The 21103-nt window shown below is 39.2% G+C and overlaps 1 protein-coding gene across 7 annotated transcripts in view; it reads left to right on the top strand.

Moving 5' to 3' along the window:
- The window catches only part of NUMB (numb homolog (Drosophila)), a 122615-nt gene that overhangs the window by 82326 nt on the left and 19186 nt on the right, over positions 1–21103 (top strand). For 6 of the 7 annotated variants that reach the window (XM_014941719.1, XM_014941717.1, XM_014941716.1 and 3 more), the window contains 2 exons: positions 4384–4527; positions 16559–16633. In XM_014941719.1, the coding sequence (XP_014797205.1) occupies positions 4402–4527; positions 16559–16633 (201 nt within the window). In that variant the 5' untranslated portion in view covers positions 4384–4401. Of the gene's footprint in view, positions 1–4383; positions 4528–4825; positions 4909–16558; positions 16634–21103 lie in introns of those variants that run through there. The other variant, XM_014941718.1, reaches the window with a different exon arrangement.

The raw sequence follows: 21103 nt of genomic DNA, 5'->3' as shown, positions 1-21103 counted from the left end.
GTATGGAAATGTGAACTGGGCTGCAAAGAATTCCAAGTAGAAAATGCTCACTTGCTCTTCTCTGGAGCTCCTGTGCAGGCATTTTGAGCTCCAGACAAAATGAGTAGAAGGTTCAGCATCTAAGTGCAGCAACTCATGTGCTTCTCTCCTGAATCCTCAAATTACTCAGTCAACGTGCAAATTGTTTTACTTAATGCTTTCCTGTCAGATGGCAATCCCAGTTATATGGGGCTGACATGCATGTTAACAGCAAACCAGGTGTTTATAGAGCAACTTATTTTACAGCCTACTCCAAACTGTCTGACATGTCAGACAATCTGAGTATGGCTGTTAGAGAAAGGTCACTGTTTGCCTAAAATTAATTTTGCTATTTGTCGGCACTTCTATTAAATAGAATAAGCTATTTTTAAACTGCTTGTTGCCAACGTGACTCCAAAATTAGAACATGTAGGAAAATGGGTTTGGTTTTCAGTGAAACGGAAATACTTCTGGGCAAAGTGCCACTTCAGTTTCTCATAGGAAGTGTAGTTGAGGAACTCTTGTTCTCATCCTCCCCTGTGGATTGAGATTCCTGCTCAGAATAAATCTCCGATAAGGTACCAGTCTCATGGGCAAAAGCAGCGCTTCCTGGGTGAAGTCCAAGGAAATGCTGGCATAAGCAAATGTTATGATAAGGCAATTAGGCTGTGATTTCACAGGTGGTACGGTGGCTGCCTGCTGTTCTCGGTTCTTGTTTTGTTACTTACTGAAGCTTCTGAGATTCAGAGTTACCTTGATGACTTTTCGACAGGTTGTTTTCGTACACGTTTGTAGCTTTGAAGGTTCTACAAAGCGTTTTTTCATCCGTTGTGCTCTGAATACTGGCAGATGAGTCTTAATGCCTTTGTTTGTATCTGATTTAAGAATCTGTTACCCTTTTTGGCAGAGTAGAGTGTCTGTGCCAGTTTCTCAGTCACCAGCTGGGCTTGAGGCTCCACGCTCACCAGGCTCCTGAGCTTTGCACCGAAGCAGCAGTGGTTTTGCCCATCATGCAGTGACACTGCCGGTCTTCTGCAGGGACAAAAGTGGGTGTCTGTCTGTCCTGGTGAGCTGAGGTGCCATGTAGTACCTGTAGTACATTTTCTGTAGTACCTGTCACCTTCTCAAGGTGATTGAATGCCTCCCCCCCCCTTGAAATTCTGGTTCCTTTAGACTGAGTGATACATAGACTCCTCCGTCTGCTGTTTGTAAGGTGAAACACATAACTAACATTGCTCTAATGCCTCTCTAAGCTTTAATGGGGAGTAAAAGCCTTGCATCTCCTCTTAAAACTTCCAGAATTGCCTTTGCACATTCAAAGATTTTTTTTAAATGGCTATCAGCTTGTAAAATAAAGAAACTGTGTTTGTAGAAGAGCTGCTTCAGCTGCTTTAGTCCTAAGAAATGTGCATGTGTCTTATTTTGCACACATGTTCTAATCTCTAAATCCTACCAAGCAAATTCAAGAAAATATTTTATGCCTGGCATTTCGCAGCTATGAAGGAATGAAGCTAACACTACTTTATAACTAGATAATTGGGATTGAGCATCCCTGAGCCAGTTCCTATCCCTGCTCTGACACTGTTTGTTAGAGCTCATGGCTGTTCTAGGTATGGTGCTCCCTTCCAGGGACAGTCATCTGGCCATTGCTGTGCATCTAAACCTTTCATTTAATTTGCGAGAGATTGGGATTGCTTGGAATGCCCTACCTTATTGCTTTCAAATGCTCATCGAGCATCTTTGAGCACAAGTGGAGTTCGGTCTGGTTGTTTGCTAATGTAGAAATACTTCAGGAATTATCCCTCATGCTGGAAAAAATGCGCCACAATGCTACAAGGCCAGGCAGCGTTGCATTCATCGCTGAACTCGTGCATGTGAGTAGCATGCTTATTTGCTCTTCAACATCACCACACTTAAATTTCCCACTTTTAGTGATATAGCAGTGTTTTCTTCATATCTTTAAATTATTACTTACTGTACAGTATTGCTTTTAATAGATTATGGAAAGAAGATTGTAGAGGAGTGAGCGGATGCCATGCCCGTAAGATACAGTGTGAACTGGCTTCCCTCATGACTTGCAGCTTGAGGAGGAAAGTGACAGTTGCTGAAGGAGGGTTTGGGGAGTCACTGATAAAACTCATACCTTTTTGTTATTTGGAATGGCTAAAGTGTGTCATGAGTTATAAAACAATATTTTTAATTTGGCTGATGAGAATTAGTACTGGCGGGTGGTGTTTTTCTGTAATGTTTTTAATTTCTCACTTTTGTACAGCTTTGAAATGGTTGCATTTTGAATTTAAGCTTCTTAAATGTCAGACACGACAAACATGAATGTGTTGATTTTTCTCACCTATGTGAAATAGTTTTAACTGGAAAACACTGGTTCTTTTCAAAGTTTAAAATAGCGTTCAAACTGCTTTTAAAACTGCTTTCATACAAAGGCCACCTATTGACACCCATAAACACCTACATTCTGTAGATTAGTTAATCTAATGGGGAATAAGCATATGTAATCCAGTCAGATTTTGCTGCTGTGCATTCTGCAGCTTTTTTTTTTCTGTCAAAATTAGATGTCACAGTTGTAAGAAGACTTCTTCAGGGGTCGGTACTGGGACTGTTGCTGTTTAACATCTTTTTGGTGACATGGACAGTGGGACTGAGTGCACCCTCAGCGTATTTGCCCACAACACCAAGCTGTGGGGCACAGTCAATATGCTGGAGGGAAGGGATGCCATCCAGAGAGACCTGGACAGGCTTGAGAGGTGGGCCCGTGCGAACCTCATGAAGTTCAGCCAGGCCAAGTGTGAGGGTCCTGCACCTGGGTCAGGGCAATCCTAGGCACAAATACAGGTCGGGCGGAGAGTGGATTGAGAGCAGCCCTGAGGAGAAGGACTTGGGGGTGTTGGTGGACGAAAAGCTCAACATGAGCCAGCAATGTGCGTTTGCGGCCTGGAAAGCCAACTGCATCCTGGGCTGCATCAAAAGCAGCGTGGCCAGCGGGTTGAGGGAGGAGATTCTGCCCCTTTACTCCATTCTGGTGAGACCCCACGTAGAGTGGGGCCCTCAGCACAGGAAAGACATGGGCCTGTTGGAGCAAGTCCAGAGGAAAACTTATAGTGGCCTTCCAGAACCTGAAGGGGGCCTACCAGGAGAGATGGGGAGGGACTTTTTATCAGGGAGTGTAGTGATAGGATGAGGGGTAATGATTTTAAACTGAAAGAGGGGAGATTTAGATTAGATATTAGAAGAAATTCTTTAGTGTGCGGGTGGTGAGACACTGGAACAGGTTTCCCAGAGCAGCTGTGGATGCCCCATCCCTGGAGGTGTTAAGACCAGGCCGGATGGGGTTTTGAGCAACTTGATTTAGTGTGAGGTGTCCATGCCTGTGGCAGGGGGGTTGGAACTCACTAATCTTTAAGGTCCCTTCCAACTCTAACCATTCTATGATTCTTTTTGGGAAAGAGAAGCAACATCTCAAGAATTCTTTAATCATCTTTTCCATATTCCCCCACATAGTGTCCCACATGATTTTACTTCTGTAGCTGAATATTGAACCTTTTTATTAGTGGTACTTTCTCTGATAGCTTCTTGGCTAACTGTAGTTTGAATCTAGTAAAGGTGAGCACGTCTAAAGTATAGATTGGCTTGTATATAGGAACTGATACATAAGAGAATTGTGTATAAAAAGCATCTAATTCTAGGCTTTGAAGGTGTCTGAAAGACAGTGTTTGAAAGACAGAACTGTCTTCCCCCTTTGAAGAGGTAAGACTATGTAATTGTTTAGAGATTTACCTGTGACATGGAAGTCAATTCAATGTGTTTCTTATTTAAATATAAGGACTTTTACCAGTGGACTAAAAAAGGGCTGACTGTGCCCCTCAATAAAAGCATGAACCTATCAGTTGTACTTAAAATTAGGTGCTTGTGCTGGTCTTTAGGGGCAGTCTTAGAGCTATGAATCCTTGCCGTGCTTGGGTGCCTTGGAAGCTTGTGCTACTGGTTGCTCTAGGTAGGTGTTTAAATTTGGGGAGGCAGAATTTCATGTACCTCAATCTTCAGAACTTCTCTGTCAGCTATTTTAGGTAACCTTATGCTCAAGAGTAGTAGTTATTCCTGGGTCTAATGCATCAGTTGCTGTGGAAAGATATTAAACAAATAATGTGGATTTGTGGTTTCCACTTTGACGTGAATATCTACCTATCTTTGAATCTATGTCCAGAATATTTTCCTTTCACAGGTATTTCCATTCATATCTGCAGAAGCTCAGATTTGTCACTGGGACATTTGTCAAGATAGTAGTTGATCTAGAGTGGCTAAATGTGTGGTTTGGTGCCTATTGGCAGTATTCTTTTTTTCTTCTTCTAGGACGTGAAAATCTGAGAAATGAACAAATTACGGCAAAGCTTTAGGAGAAAGAAAGATGTCTATGTCCCTGAGGCCAGTAGGCCTCATCAGTGGCAGACTGACGAAGAAGGCGTTCGAACTGGCAAGTGTAGCTTTCCTGTTAAGGTAAGAGTTTCTGCCTTTCTTTCAGATATCCATGAGATACTCTTGCTATGAATTATTATTTGAGGGTTTTTTTGGCAAGCATAAGCCAGGGGCATGCTTCATTACACACTGACCTATTTTACAGTCAGCTCTCATTGCAAAGGATGTGGCTTTTTTTAAAAAGCCAGATGACTCATGTAACAAATGCCTTGGAAAAATCACTGTCTGAGATATCCTACATTATTATCTAGTTGAAATAAATCATGTAGCTAGGCAGAGGAGTAATATAATATTTGTCTTCGTTTTTCTGGAAGAGCAGAAATGATAGACCTCTTGGATTGCATGGAAAGGTACTCAGTTCTCTGTTAAAGGTGGAGTTACGGTTACAGTTTGACTCGTAAGGTAAGCAGTGGGTTGTGCTTGGGAAGGAATCCTTCCTCCCTTTTGATAACTGAAAAACATTGCAAAGTAACACCTGGGTTTCCTTCCAGTGCTTGAGATTATAAGCACTTGCTAACTTCTGAGAGTGTCTTCTGTGCTTTGATTTTGTGTGTATATTACAGACTATTAATGCATGTGAAACTGAAATTACCTTTTTGAATTCTGAGAACTCATTCCAGATTATCGGAGTATTAGAAATAGTTATTTTCTTTTGTGTTGCCATTTCTTCTTCCCCTTTATTTATGAAATCATATTATTTTAGAATAATGATTAATAAAAATAGATACGACATTAAGGTGTCTTGTTGCATATGCTCCCTTTGTAATCAAAAGCTTTCTTCCTCAAAGCACACTAATACTAACTCTACAATGGACTGTAAGCAGATGACACTTCTGGAAAGCTAACGGATTAAATATCTATGCACAAGGAAAGTAGTCTATGGTTCTGACACCTAAGGACTTCTTACTAATTTTTATCTGTATGAGACTTAAAGTAATTCTGTCCGATAGTTAAACAGGTGATGTTGCTAGGTGGAACTCTGAAACTGGCTGTTACGTGTTTTTGTAGAGCTGTGGGTATGTGCAGGTATGCAATAAATTTGAGAACTTTCACACTAGATTCATGCGCTACTTTACCATACTATAGTTGCCTGTGTGTGTTTTTACATATACTCAAGTGTTTATAAGGTTTCTAGTTTATGGTTGCTTGCTTATTTGTCTTTCTCTTTTATTAGTTTTCTGGTAGAAGGAAGGAACTGTAATCCAATGCTAAACTGAGATAGTGTTTTTGAAAATAACTGCTCTGTGGAAGCTCAAACTTAGGTTAAGGTTTAGCACTGTCTAGGAGAGAACAGAGCTGTTAGCTTAAGGATTGTTATTTTTTAATAATTTAGCCATTTTTTTAATAATTTAGCCATTACCAGGTTGAACAGCGAAATGTTCGATTTCTAGACGTTGCATTTTACTCCAGCTTTTTTAATCCTTTACTGAACACAAAGGTTGTCAACCACTTCTTGCTGTTTAAAGACTGGCGTCTTTTGACTCGCAGTCAGGACTTGCACTTATAATGACAAATACTTCCTGTATTTAAATGAAGTGTTAATCTATTCTGGGCACATGTACCCGAAGTCAAAAAAGGTTTTAGGCTATTCTGTGCTGAAGAGGCATAGAAATGGATGAGTCTTTGCATCCTGCCATCATAATGGTACTTGTTTACCCTTATTTGCCCACTTTATTTTAGAATTCACTGAATAAATTTACTTTATTCATGGGAAAAAATACTCTGAAGTAAATGCATCTTTACATACGTTTCTTGATTTGATCAGAATGGTAGACTGTTAGCATTTAAAGAATTTGCAATTTGACGAAAACTTAAAATCAGAACAACCTGACATTAAGAGGTGTTTTATCTTAGTTGATTAGAATTTATCTTCCAAAATACTATGCCTTGAGATGGGCTGTTGTGGAAATTTTTGTTAGGCTTGGGATGCGAAGTGGGTGTTAACTGGTGTTGAATAGATACGGACAGGAAGTGTGGCATTGTGAGTGTACGAGATAAACCAGATGTAGAGTCATCGGTTCAGTGGGTGGTACTATATTTTGCTTGCAAAAAGAATAGAACTTTGTGCTATTGAAGGAGAGTATCCTGTCATGCTGTTCTTGGGTATTATTCAGAAATTTATACATTCCAGGAAAAGTACACTGTTGCCTATATTCTTAAATATCTGATGAGGTGACTTTTCTTCCTGATGTTCCTCAATTGAACAGAAGAAACAGATATATTTTGGGAAAAATGGTTAATGAATAGGAATGCATTCAAGTCTGAAACATAGTGAAAACATCTTCATTTTCTTAAAGTTCCCAAGTGGGAATTCCAGAGGGGCCCATTGCGTGTAGTATAGCTGCTCAACCAGAATGTAATATGTTTCTGGAGGGTTTGTCCTTATTCTTTGTGGTCTGCCCTGCCCACTCTCTAAAAATCACCGGCCGTAGTTCTTTTGAGCTCAGATCAAAGCTGAGTGGAAAGACTGGAGTCTGGCTTTTGCAGGGATGATGAAGATTTTTACCTGTATGGCAGGTGAAGACCTGAGAATTGTTAACAAATGTCTCTACAGCTGTCTTTAAGGTTTTCTGTATGAAAGTAAAATACATGAAACTAATGTAGTAGCAGCCATGTTGAGGACTGCATTTCTTTTAATGCTTGCTATTTTAATTTAGGTAATACTCTTTTTTTGGAGATAGGCGACTAGTACAAATGCATAGTAGGGAACATTTGGTCTCGGTTTCTCTTCTAAAAGAGAAACTTCATGAACATTGATGGGTGCAAGAAATGTCACCCTCTTAAAGTAGTGTTAAATTTGTGTGTGTTTTAGCTTCTTGCCTTTGGGCATTTATATTTTGCCTAGAGTTGGGGTGTGCGTAGAGTGCTAGCGCAGATTTATCCTTTTTTAGCTACTGCAGAACATGTGGAAGCACCTGAAAGTCATGTTGCAAATAGGATTTTGTCCTGCTCTGGGGCTTCATTCTGTTCGTGTTGGAAGGGGGCTCCAGTACCTGCTCGTTCATCGTGCTTTGAGGATGCTGTCCTGCAAACAGATCCAACGTTGTTGAAAGGATTTCTATGTTGGCACGTTTCTCGATGCTGTTCTGTGCTACAGCCACAGATGATCACGTTAAGTCCATAAGTGTGCTGTAGGATTTTGAGCAAATCTGAATCATCTGTGGATCATCTTCATTTTGGTAGAGAAGATGCTTTGTGGCAAAATTTCTTATACGTTGTTGCTTTAAAATTGAGGGAAGTGGATTTGATGCACAGTTAGTTGTCTCCCGTGCTGTGCTTATAAATTCAGAGGTGGTGATAATCCTGGGCACGTACTGTTACTTTTAGGCAATAACACTTTTTTTTTTTTTTTTTTTTGGTGTTGTTTTAACAGTCTGTGTTTTTCCACTAGCTGGAGTGACTGTGTTGTATGTAACCAGCTACTGATCATGTTTTCCCTCAGTCACCTTAGTGTGCGTAGGATGTATTTACAGATAGCTCTCCACTGTGTTGGAAATCTAACCACGCTTGAGGTGGTAACCTGACACATCCAAAACAGGCTGCTGACTTTATGCACTCCACTGCACCAGCAGAGAGACAGGTGCCTGTCTGTCGGCAAAGGTATGAAAAGGATGTTAAACTTGTGTTTAGACAAGTGTGACTTCCACACTTTTGCTATGCCATTGCGAAGATAATAGCATTGCTCTCCTAACTTCTGTGGTGTGCGGACACGATACATTGCAGCTTTTATAGATTACTCAGAGTTGCCCTGGCACTGTCACAGCTGCTGGAAAATCTGTGTAAAAGTATATTTTCAGGGGCGAATTCTCTTCCACTGTCCTAACAAACTAAAAAGTAATGACCATGTTTCAGTAGTGAGTCCTCTCTCTGAGGGGGAAGAGCTTGTCAGATATATGTAATGTGTAAGGGACTTAGACTAAGACATTATATTTAAACCTACAGAAGTAGATTATTCTAACAGACGTTACAGCCGTGCTTATCAGTTCTATAATTTATTTTTACGCAATCTTTATACATTGTAATTACAAAAATTGAAGTTCATTGACTTGTACACTTTGAAACTTGCTTTCTTGCTCCAGACAGTACCTCACTGAGAACATGCAGCTGCTCTATGTTTTAATGACTAAAATATTTGACACTAGGGCTTCTTTTGTCTGAAATGCCTTTTCGAATGTCCCTCTGGGTAAGTAGTTTTTATTCATACAAATGCACTTTGGAGTAGCTGGCCTGAGAAATTTATATCAGAAAAATTAGGTCATTTCCCTCTACTTAAGAGAACTAAACAAATCAAACACTTGCAACTTCTTGGGGGTTCTGACCAACTGGGCATATTAAACAATATTAACAGCTGATTCCTTCCTGTAGTTCTAGAAGACATAACAGTCACGTATATATTGGATTAATTAGTCTTACTCTTTAACTTCCATGTTTTTGGTGTCAGTCTCTGTTGACCTTAATGCGTTGAAGGGTACTGTTGCCTATAGCCTGCAAGTTTAGTTGTGTATTTTATACCATTTATTCCAACTGGAAGACTAAAGATATCAGTGAAAAATGTCCATGTTGTAGAGTAACAAACCACGTTTTTGAATTTGAAGTCCAGGCTTTGCTGCCGAGTGCCTGGTGTCATGTGAATAAACCTTTCCACTGAATCTTGATTTCTGTGTTAGTGTTGGCAAATGTAAAAATGTATGAACACAGTTGTACATTCACACATAAAAGAATTGACTTCTCCGAGTAAATACTCTTCAACTATTTCCTATCTAGCCCTTGCTTTGGTGGGAGATGTTTGGAGGACACTATATTGCTCTGTATTCAAGCAGAGACAGCAGACAAGGGCACAACTTGTGCCGAGTCCCATAGAGTATCCTCCCTGGGACCTGTGAGTGTTAGTTTTCATCCCTGGGTTGAAAGGCCATTTCTGTCACTTTATGTGCTCTCACACCGCTCGTAGCTGCCCAGTTGTCCTCTTTAGTTTTGGAATTTACATACTGTAATTTATTGCTTAATGTCTCATTTATAAATCTCATACTGAAAAGAACATCTCATTTTTAATCAATTTGTAAATACAGTTCGCATGTGATTCTGTTCCTCCAGATCAGGAAGAGTGGTACCCAGCCTAGGTAACTGTGGCTTTTATTTTATGTCTTAAATGCACTTCTAGTTTGAAATAATAGTAGCTGTGAAAGAGTTTAAAGACTTAAATGCTGAAGTGCCTTTAAATTAGGCATGTGATATTTTTGACTGTGAAAGCTTGAGATGCTTGAATAGTCTTTGGAAACTATGTTAAGTATTTTTAAGAAGTTAATGTGACAAATCTGCTGATTTCTGAAATGTTGCACAGCCTTACACATTAAACACTACAAATCCCTACCTCTTAAGGCAGGCATGATGTTAGCAATGAACAATAACCATTCCTATTGAATGTGAACCCAGCAGCAAGCAAAGGTACATTTTTTAAATCCTAAAGCATTTAAGATCACAAGAAAAAAGCTGGAAGACAGCTAATTATTAAAGAATTGTGATTATAAAAGAAGGTGTGAGAGTTGCCACAAATGTATTCCTATGCATTTTTGTCATGATTAAAAGGAATGTAATGCAGTCTCTCATCTTTAAACTTTTCACACTGGGGTCCAATCTTTATTTGAATACCCTTGCAAACAAGAAGCTTTAAAGGAAGCTTCTTGCTCAGTTTTAAAACCATCCATCTTTGGCCAATGTCAAATTCATAATTTTTTAGTAAACTTCAAATTGTTTTAAAGATATGGCTATTAATGCTTAGAGCTATAAAAAATGGTTTGAATGTCCTTGCAGAAATATTTCTTTTGAATGTAATTTAGGTGTTAGAAATAAAGAACTTTTCATTGGCTTTTTAATTCTAGGTGTTTTGGTTTTTAAAATTAGGGGATTTCCAGTGTCATTAATGGAACCTGAATTTTTTGCAGGACTTGAAGAAAAGGTACAATGTGCACCTGTGCAGTGTGTTTATAAAACTTTGTGCTTTTCTTCTTTTTTTTTAAGAAAACTTCAAATTTATTTAATGCTGAATTCCTGGAAAAGTAGAAATTGCACATCTGAGTGAACAATTGAAAACCTGAATGTAACAGCACATACATGAAGGGGTAAAGGAGTGAGGAGAAATAGTGGGCTTAAGCCTCATCGAGGGAAATTTAGGACAGGTGCTAACAACAAGAGCTCAGCAAAGCCGCCTCCCTTTCTAACGGGGAGGCATGTAAGCTACAGATAGAAGGTCTACCCTATTGATCTCCAGATACACAAATGTCATAATACTTCAAGGCTGACTTCTCTGATGTAGATGTGGCAGTAGATCCTGCCTTCAGGCAAGTGCTGTCCTATATAACCTCCTGAGTTCCTTCTCTGCCTCATTTTAGGGATTTGTGAGAAGATGAAGAATACAGCATTTGTGTATCCTGTACTGAGCTTTGCTACTTCATCTTCAGTAGCCCTGGGGGGCAATGTTTTTTGGCTCCTCACAGTGTTGTTTCTGTTCGTGCTGACAATTATGATATGAGAACCAGTGAGTGAAATGCAGTGTGGCGCTTCGGTGGGTGTGATGCGGAGAGACACAGAGAACTACTTGTATAGATACTGCTTTGTTTTTAGAGGTAGCTTTTTTTGACCCACACTATCCATAGACACTTAGCAGTCATAGGCTGTTACAGCTCCTGTTTTTGGAGGATTTACAGGTTAATGAGATGTTTTCATTTCTTGTGACTTCAGGAAGTGGCAGAAGTCAGACCCTAAGGACACGTGTAGCATCATAACTAACCTGTAGCTTTGACTAAGCAGAATTAAGTTTATTTTGTTGTTTGATGCTTAATCATGGAGTTTGTTTATGTGCTTCTACAGCTCTGTCTAAGCAAACATCTGTTTCAAAACCATACATTAAAAAAGCAGGAGCATGGGTGTGAGAGAGGAGAGAAATAGAGCATTGGACCTTGGAATGTAAATCTTACAGAAGTCAGTGGGGAAGCAGCTCAGCTTTAAGGCGTATCCAGGCTTTCTGGATTTAAGCTTTATGTCTAGTTGCAAGACAGTGTTTTACTGTGAAACTGTGGAGCTCAGGCTTTATTCTTGAGCAATACCAATTCCAGAAGCATATCTGCACACGCAGATGCCAAGTGGTCAGTCTTCCTGCTGCAAATAATACCCGAGTTGTAGAGAGAAGAGTGCTTACACACAGGAAGAAAGAGGAATGTTGCTGCCTGTGGGAATAACACCAAGGAAACAGTGGTGTGTTTCTCTATGGCAGCTAGTTCCCTACCTCGGGACACCTTGGCCAAGACTTTGAATAAGCTCATTTCCCGTGTCCCTCTAGTTTCAAATGTAATCTGAAGAACCTAATGTTATTGCAAATAAAACAGCGCATGTGAACATCTGCTGTTAGAGGGAACTGCAGTGATTTGTGTGGCTGTGCCTCTTTGGAGGAGAGGCTGTATTACCAGGCTTGAGCAAACAAAACTGGCTCGAGTGAGTTGTCCAAGTGGAAGGAGTTCTGGTGAGGGATCTTTATTTTTGCCAGCTGTTGTTGTTGAACTTTGAAAATTTGAAAACTGAGTAAGCCAAGTATTTGTGAAAGAAATGAAAACAAAGAAGGAAGATCAGGGCAGTATTTCTTTGGCTAGGACATGGATGGTAGATCTGTTTTGTTTCTGACCTGATACATAAGCCCGTGATGTTTTCTTAGGAGCAATTTCAGTAGTGTATATTTGGGGAAAGGCAGTAGGACAGGCTCACCAAAAACACTTGATAAGGTAACTTAGGTTGTTCATTTATAGATAAAGTTGGAAAAAGTTTAAAATGTTGAAAAATAATAAAGTTTCTCAAGTTCTAATGATGTTTTGCTACCTGCCAGTTTAACTTGTTCCTGTGTTGATGACTTTCTGTTTGACTTGAGATTGATACTGAGCACCACTCTCTGTAAAAGAGAACATAAAGCTCAGAGGTGAAGAGGGGAAAGTTGTTTTGGGGTTTTTGTTCGGTTTGGTTTGTTGGGTTTTTTTTATTACTTGCTGTACCATCATGTCACTTTTATATTTTTTTTTTCCTGAAAATGTTCATATAAGCAATACTTCTATTGAAAAATGTTTTTGTTAAGGGGTTCTCCAACAGCCCCTGAAAGTATTTTATTTGGATTACAGCTTTATTTTAAGTTACCTTGTATGTGGACTCTACCCACAAGGATTTTAGCTTTCTGTAAAACCATTGGTGGTTAATTTCTGGTATAACGATTAAATCTCATACAGAACATCTTATGGCTGAGAATTGCTGATGTCATGACTGTCATTCACTGGTTGCTATGGAAATTAAGTAGGAATGCATTCAATATTAATACTGCATTCCTACTACGTGCACTTTCATGATGGAAAAGTACTCGTTTTCTCCAGGACCGCTGGTTGCAGTGATGCTTGTGACAAGGAGCGCTCTTTGCAAATGTGTCCAGGGTACCGCCTTCCTTACCCTTCTGCAAAGTCATCAGCCACCATGGCATGGCTTATGCAGTTTGCATTGATTTTTGTGCACCCAGTAATTAAGCCTCCCGGTCCTTGAGTGTGTTTGTGTTAATGTGCCATGATGGATTTGCACGAGTTGTTACTTACACAGGACGAGTGCCCAGGCACTTCAGAACGTGTTTCTTCTTCTTTAGTTTGAAAGGGAAGTTCCTGTCAGAGATCCTGAAAGGCTGTGTATAGAAGAGTGGGACTTGTGTATGTGCTTTTTAAAGTGATTTCCAGGCAATCTCTTTCCTGTTGTAGTTTATTTTTGTTAAGACCTGAATTCTGGGGTTTTAACTTCCATTTCAGGCTGTGAGAAGCAGACCATGTCTTAATCTAACCAGCAGCTGTATTTTCTTTCTGCATTAAATTTTGAAATGTCACTCATAAAATGTTGTAGCACTAATAAATTGAGGTAATATTTAAAATTTAAGGTTAGGTAGTGATACAATTGTGATATAACACTTCTGATTAAAATGTAAGGGTACTAGAAAAAAAATCTGTCTGGAGCAAAGCTGCTCTCCAAGTTTCTTGAAGAAATATTTATGTCTTTGATTACTACCCATTGAAAGTCAGCTAATTATTGTAGCACTGCTTAAATACAGGAGCCGTGTATATCTGCTCTCAGCCTGGTGGGGGGAAGAAAGGTTTTAGAAATAAGCTTGAAGGCTTGGAAGGAGACCTGCTGCTTAAGGTACACTTGGCTATAAAAAGAAGACGACCAGGACTACAGGTTTCTGATTATGCAGTTGAAAGTTATTTGTACAAGAAAGAAACTTAAAAATCTGTTGGTATCTATAAGGAATTAACACACCACCACCCTACCCTAGGAAAAAACCCAGGAAAAATTTTGAAACTGGCTGTGAAATGTACAGGGCCACCAATACTGATAGGAGTGAGCTTCTGCAAAAATGGTGCAGTGGGAAGAACAAGTGGGGTTTTTTTTATGAAGGGTTTAAAGTGTAAGTGCAAAGAAAGCATCTTTTGTCCTCTATATCCTAAAGAAGTATTGTGTGACAGTGCAATTTCTTTTATAATTCAGAATTGATTGATGCTCAATGAGTTCTGTGGATTGTACCCTTTTGGTGTGGGTAGATGCACTTGATAAGTGCAATAATGTCCCCATTCAACTGGAGTGGAAGCAGCATTGAAAACCGGAGCTAAACTCGCTGTCTCCAGCAGCAGTGGCATGACTGATGGCTGAAAGTTGGAGCATGGGACTTGAATAGAGGTTTGGCAACACAGGGCAAAATGCTTGTCTGTTTTGGAGTGTGACACGAGGCAATATTTACCCTGCTCTGTTTCTCCCTTTTCCAAGCGAAAGGCAGGTTGCCAAGTGCAGGGACTGAATGGTTTGGATCTTCAGTTGGGAATATTTTGCCTACACTGAGGTAAATGAGACGTGCAGGTAGCTCAGGAAATCCAGAAGTTGTCCTCTGTTCATGTGATACTTAGTGGTCATGCAAACTCAATGGCTCATTCCATGCATATGGCTTTTTTCTGTCCTCTATAAACATTAGCTTTATTCCTGTTTATATTCCCTCCCACACACACACTTTTGAAGAGAAGTTGACAAACTTTAAGTTACTAAACTCAAAACTTCTCCCTGACAAATATACACAACCACAGATTTCTGCATCTCTGGGACTTTCGGAGGAGTCTTGGCAGAAGAAGGTCCATCTACAGTAGTTGTTGGTATAAGTATGTACTTGCAGACACACGGTAAATGCATCTTTAGTTGTTAATTGTGTATTTTTTAGGACTAAAATTCTAGTTAGTGTGTGTTCTGGAGAAAGGAAGATCTTGCGCAAGTGTTCAGCAAGCTCAGCTGTTGCTGTTTTGGCAGATTCGATTATAAGGCTTCAGCTTCACAGAGCTCGTTTTGAAAAAGCTCTGAAGTGTCAGATCTCTCTTCTTTACCTTGTAGCTTCTGTGCAATTTATTTTTCAAGCTGTTCTCCAGCTGTGAGGGCTGGTTTAAATGAAATTCTTGCAGAATTGTTCCATACAGATTTACTCTGTTTTAAAAATGCCACATGGTGAGTTTTAATGTTAAAGCTCTCTTTCACTTAAGATCTTTTAAATCTTCTGGCAGTTTAATGATATGTAGGGTGATACATAGAATCTCCTTTTTTGGAGCATCTTGCCTTGCATGAAAAAAACCTCAACTTTCAAAATTTTATTAAATCTTTAAAAGCAGTCTTCATTTGTCCATTTAGTTGAATCTGCTATATTATTCTGCTAGAGCTCTTCAGTATGGTGCTACAGAGCAAAATCTTTCTCTAACCATCTAGTGAAGTATGGTATCCTAATAAATGAAACAAAAACTGGGAGATTTTAGAAAACTCATGACAGAATATTCTCTGATTGACTGGGACTTCTCAATGGATGATTAAACTTAGGTTTACTACTGCATTAAGTGACAAAAATATTGATTCGGATATTTTAAACCCATTTCTTCACTCTCTAGCTAGACTAGAATATAGATGCTGAATTGCATACAATTCTTACAATGCCATGTAAATTGGGGTAAGTTTCTTTGACCTATACCTCTTATTACAAAATATCAGACAGCTGTTATTTCATAGTTTCCATGGTTTTCTTCAAGAGTTAAGTACTTTGCATAAGGGTATGAATGTTTCTGAGAGAACATTTCCTTCCCCTATCAAAAAGAACTGTGATTGGAAAAGGTAGGGAGAAATTGGAGAACTTTGAGCTGTTTTTTCCCCAGAATGTAAAATGAAACTAATCACAGTCCCCTGAGCACTGCACTACACTCCCATGTATTTCTGGAAATTGCTTTCTCTGTAGGATAATATTGTTCTGGGTTATTAATTTAAAAGCTTTGAAAATTACAGTTTCTGTTCAGTGTTGTTTTGTTGTTGTTTTTAAGTGGTGACAAGATGAATATACAGAAAACTGGTATTTTTAAAAGCTTTTTGTGAGAATGATGAATGTTTCAGTGTCCACATGAGAGCCTGATGTTGTAATGAACATAATCCATTTTGGTTTACAACTTTAAGGCAAAGTTGGGGGGGAAGAAGGAATTTTTTCTGTTTATAACATTGAAATTTCTTTTATTTGGACATGCACATCCAAATATATCTGGTTATCTTACTATGTAGTATAATTCAGTTTTCGATACTAAATATATTTGTCATTATTCAAAAATGATTTATTCACAGTCATCTCTATTGACTTAAAGTTTTCACGCTATGCTGCTAAATAAAGTGACTAAAGCTCATGATGAATATGCATGAAAATACAGCTCTACTTCTCCATTTCATTTTTTTTCCCTGAATAAGAAGAGTGTGTCTTTCCCTCAAGATGTCTAGATGTGTTATGCCTTTCCACTGCTGCGGGTGTCCCATATACATACCAAGTCAAACCTCCAAGTACAGGTGGAAGGAAGGCTCACACAGTGCTGTTGGTGTCCATCAGCTCAACTGTCCTGAGCTGCCTTCAGAGATTGAATTTTAAAACCCAGTGAGTTTAAGAAGCTGTTATTAAGCTTTTCTCCCCCTGCTCTCTTTCCTGCAGTACCTGGGACATGTCGAAGTGGATGAATCCAGAGGAATGCATATCTGTGAAGATGCTGTGAAGAGACTGAAATCTGTATGTATATTTGTTTCGTGAAAAGAGTTGGTTTTGGGGCTGTTACTGGGAAAGGCCCGAGTGGCGGCGGTGCCCCAGCAAAAGACTGAACTTTTGACCCGCGTTAGGAGAACAGTTGGCCGGTTTGAGAGCACTGCTGCAGTCAGGGGGATGTGCTAATCTGATGATGAGAGGGAGAGAGTTACAACTGTGCTTTCCACTTGCAGAAACTATTTGCAAAACAAATGTGTAAAAATCCTCTGTGACCTTTCAGGCTAAGTTGGGGTACCCACATGGGACTTCAACCATTGTTTTTAACAGTTCTTTCTCCCTCTCTTTCTCTCTCCTCCTCTCCCTCTCTCTCTCCCTCCGTTGCCTGCCACTTTAATAGTGACTTAATTCACCATTATTATACAAAATATTACTTGATTTAGGCTGCTTTTTTCTAATGCACTGCAACATCATAGTCATGCATGAAATAATCTGGCTTGCATCTGCTCAGAGTGGCCTGAAGGCTGCCTAATTCTGATATGCCATGAAGTGGGCTGCTCTTAAGTTTGGCTTCTGTGAACGTTTGCTCCTGTCAATGGCACTCGTTCAAAGCTCTTTGTATTTCTGTGGCTCATTTGAAGAGGTCTTATCATCTCTTTCCTGCAGTAATAATATCACAAAATCCTGCAGAAACGGCAAACTCCAGAAGGGCAATGATCAGTCTATCAAGGAACTGAGGCTAAAACAGCATCGAAGAGAACAGGAGGAGAAAGGGCATTAAAATTTGAAGTCTGAATGGAGATAGAGAACTGCAATCCTTTTCATCATTTCTCTTGCCTGTCTTAGTTACGTACATTCTTCAGTGATGCCTTCAGTGGAAGAAACTCTTTTATTCTTGTAGCTCAGCAAAATTACTGATAGTACATCAAACACTTTTTCTGCACCTTTGCTAATTTAAGATTATCTGCCACCGGGCATCGCTTTTTTCCCCCTCACCTAATGTGAGAGCTCAAATGGCTTCCAGCTAAACCTGCTCTTCCCTTCTTCCTAGCATGCAACAGAGGATTATAAGTTATCTTTTCTTCCTTCTGTTATGCTGTAAAGTTTCTGAATTGGTTTAGTGCTCTGATTAAAATCAAGTCTTTTCATTCTTTTCTCTCTTGGCTAATGTATAGCAACCTCTTAAAGCCGCATCCCATCTGTTCCTATTCAGTCCAACAGTGATTGGTGATTGATTTTTATTAAAAAGGGCCACACAAAATATAAATGAGTTTCTTTGTTCTGTGGATTTAGTTTGCGTAGCTAAAAGTGCAAGTACTGACCACATAATGAATTGCATCCGTTTTTGTCTCATTCTGTTTTTTGTTCTGTAAGAATACTTTCTTTTAGCACACCATGTTGCAGTATCTACTTTATGCAACTTCTCTCATTCTGTTCTCTGGGGAGCTATCCTGTGAAGGATTTGTTCTCTAGGTTGGTTTTTTTTTATAAACTTTAAGCCCACAAGTCAGTTAAGCGTAGCCAAGCTTATAAATAATGAGACACAGTAAAAGTGTAACTCCCAGTTTCTTCTAGAATCTGGATAATTCCAGAATTGTGATTCTTGATCACCAGAATCATTGATTCATATGTCAGACTTGGACATCTAGCTTTTACAGTGCATTCTCTGGAAGTAATTAATTTAATTTCTCTATTCTGTGCTGTGTCATTATTTCAAATTGTGAGCAGCATCAACTTATCCGTTCTCATAAATTCAACTTTTTTCTTCAGATAACTTTGATTTCTTCTGCTGTTTTAAGTTTTTGATAAATCAGACACAAGTGCGTGTCTCTTGGTGATTTGCGTTGTCTCTTGTCAGAGTTGGAAGTTGAGGAGCAGAGGTGGGATTCTCATTGGGGCCCAAGAGGAAGATTCTGGTTAGTGGAACTACTCTGTGAGCTTTGGTTACTTGGACTCCATCAGATCCCAGACTCATTTGGAGCTGCTCACTGCAATTCAACCCCTGCCCCCCACCCCAGCACACAGGTCTTAAACCTGGGGGCACATCTTTAGGACTCTACTACTACTGAAAGCTCTTTTCTGCACAATATGCTCTCTTAGTTATCAAAAGCCAAACCACTGGATGATGTTTCAGCGTGGAAGGAATGTGTTAAGAAAACAGTTTGTTCTTTTGGAAGTCTCTTGCTTTCACAGTGCTTGGTTATTTTGATGGGCTTTCTCTTGGTCTTGAAAGAATTACAGGTTTGAGCTGCAGTGCTCAAACTCAAAGACTAGCTTCAGGGAAACTGGGCTTCACTTCATGTGGTTAAACTGCATCAAAATATACGTGGCTTATTTTAATCTTTACTGTTTTCTTTGCAGGTAATGTGTAGGTTTTATAAACCAAATCTAGTCAATAAAGAATAGTTCTGTTCTCTAAGATAGAATTGTTGAATTCTTGTATCTTGTAGCTTCTAAAAATCAAGTTTTCTCTGTCTTTACTTATTTCAATAGATTTTTTTTTTTCCCCCTCTGAATTCTTGTTCTTCACTAGTCGACAATTCATTTGGGGAACAAGAATATAGAACAGTGTTAATCTTAATTGTAGGAACAGCTTAATTTCTGTTTTGGCTTTTGAAAGAAAAGATGCAAACACATCTTTCCGTCTCTCTTTTGCGGGAAATAACCTTCTAGGGGTTTTTTATTACTTGCTTGTTTAATGTGGCTAAATTGGTTTCGAGCGTTGCACCTTGCAGAACTTGAAACCAGATGATGGTGAGCATTTTATTCAGGCATTGTTTAATTGACAACTGAGTAAAAGCAGCCACTGTTAGCTAGAGAATCCCTCATCCGTACTGTATTCTGTTGTTACAGGTTTATAGCTCTGAAATTGCACACCAATGCTACTATAATGTGCAGTCTGTAATATTGTTTAGAATGAATGAAGACAAACTTTAGTTATGGCCCTATTTTCTGTCTAATGAAATAGCACCACGGTCTCATTAATAGATCAGAAACCCATGCCTTCAGCTCTCAGTCTATTATTAACATGGGTTTGCATTACCAGTGGAACTTGCATTTTCCCTTTAGTAGTAGGAAGTTACCAATATAGCTTACATTTTTCCCTTAGTAGGGATGTATTACTAACTATGTATACATTTCATATCTGGTAGGATCCTTGTATTTGGCTAGAGCCATTCATTTCTTCAGAACCATTTCACTGTATTTAAAATATTTGGTGCAAGGTGGAAAATCACTTTGTAAGGGCCCTGTAAGTCTATTTGACTCAGGTACGGGAACATCATATAAAGACAGAAGTATACTCTCTCTCGTGTCATGTTTCGATTTTAAATCAGCTTTAGCGTGTAGTATTGGTTTCTAACTTGCCACTTTTTGTTTTAAATGATGAATTTGTTTTAATATATGTTCTTGTTTTAGCAGGTAAAGAGACATAATTTAATATTTTAAAACATGCATTAGTTATCTCTAAACTACATTAACTTAGTGTTGTTTAAAACCCATTTGCATGATGCCTTTTCCATTAACCTTGTCTAGTTTATTTTAAAAAATCTTGTTTAACAAGCGTTTTGCTGAGAGCAAAATTAACCATCACCTAAAAATGAGGTAGCTTCTGGTGAATCTTTAGCTTTTGCTATCTTTAAAAAGCTGTTATTTAGTGTAATGCAATAGTCATTGCTCAACTTGGCAGCAGCATCCAACCCCTTCTCATTATGTACACAACACTGTGATTAATCCATTAGTTCCCCTCCTAGTGTTCAGCATATCCTGTCCAAATACATAACCATTCCTGCCTCTAAAAAATTGTTAAGCTCTTCAGCTGACTGTACTCAGAGATGTTCTTTGTACAGTGTCTGAGTTGACATAAATATATTACAGTGTGGAAGGATGTCAGGCAGAGCCACGCAGCAGCACGGGTCAGGAAATGCAAAGTCAAGATTGACACTCCCTTCTTAATTTTGTGTTTCCTGGCTTTTGTTGGCTTGCGTCAGAACCATAGCTTTGTTTTAAATATAACCTTGTTTATCAATCAATTCTCCAGACGCTGCCTGGGGATATTTGTAATTATATTTTTAATATAGTATTGTTATCAACGATCAACACGTTGGAATTACGCAGGGTTAATTTGGGGTCAGGGGCTGTCACAAAGATGCTCTCTGTCTCATCTGCAATTTTCCACCTCCTCCTCGTTCCTACTATGCCATAGCTTTCTTCCAGGCGAGGCGATTTGGAAGGACAGCAGGAGCAGCACTGTGCTTCACTCCAGCTTCCCTCAAACGTGGAGCGGGTGGTGGCTGTGATCACAGAGCCTGGAGAAGGCTTCTCTCAGGAGATCACTTTAGATCTTGCAGTTTTCTTTTCACAGTCTGGTAACAAAATAAAGCCCGTAAACTAAACTGCATGCAAATATGCTTAAAATTGTGTGCTGCCTTTTTCCTTAATGTGAATTGGGCAATCGGTATAATTGCTTCCAGGCTGAAGAGATTTAGGAAGTTGTGGTTC

Source organism: Calidris pugnax, unplaced genomic scaffold (assembly GCF_001431845.1).
Source record: "Calidris pugnax isolate Ruff unplaced genomic scaffold, ASM143184v1 scaffold56, whole genome shotgun sequence".
NCBI lineage: Eukaryota > Metazoa > Chordata > Aves > Charadriiformes > Scolopacidae > Calidris > Calidris pugnax.
The sequence above is the reverse complement of the archived record's forward strand: the minus strand, read 5'-3'. Positions and strand labels throughout refer to the sequence as shown.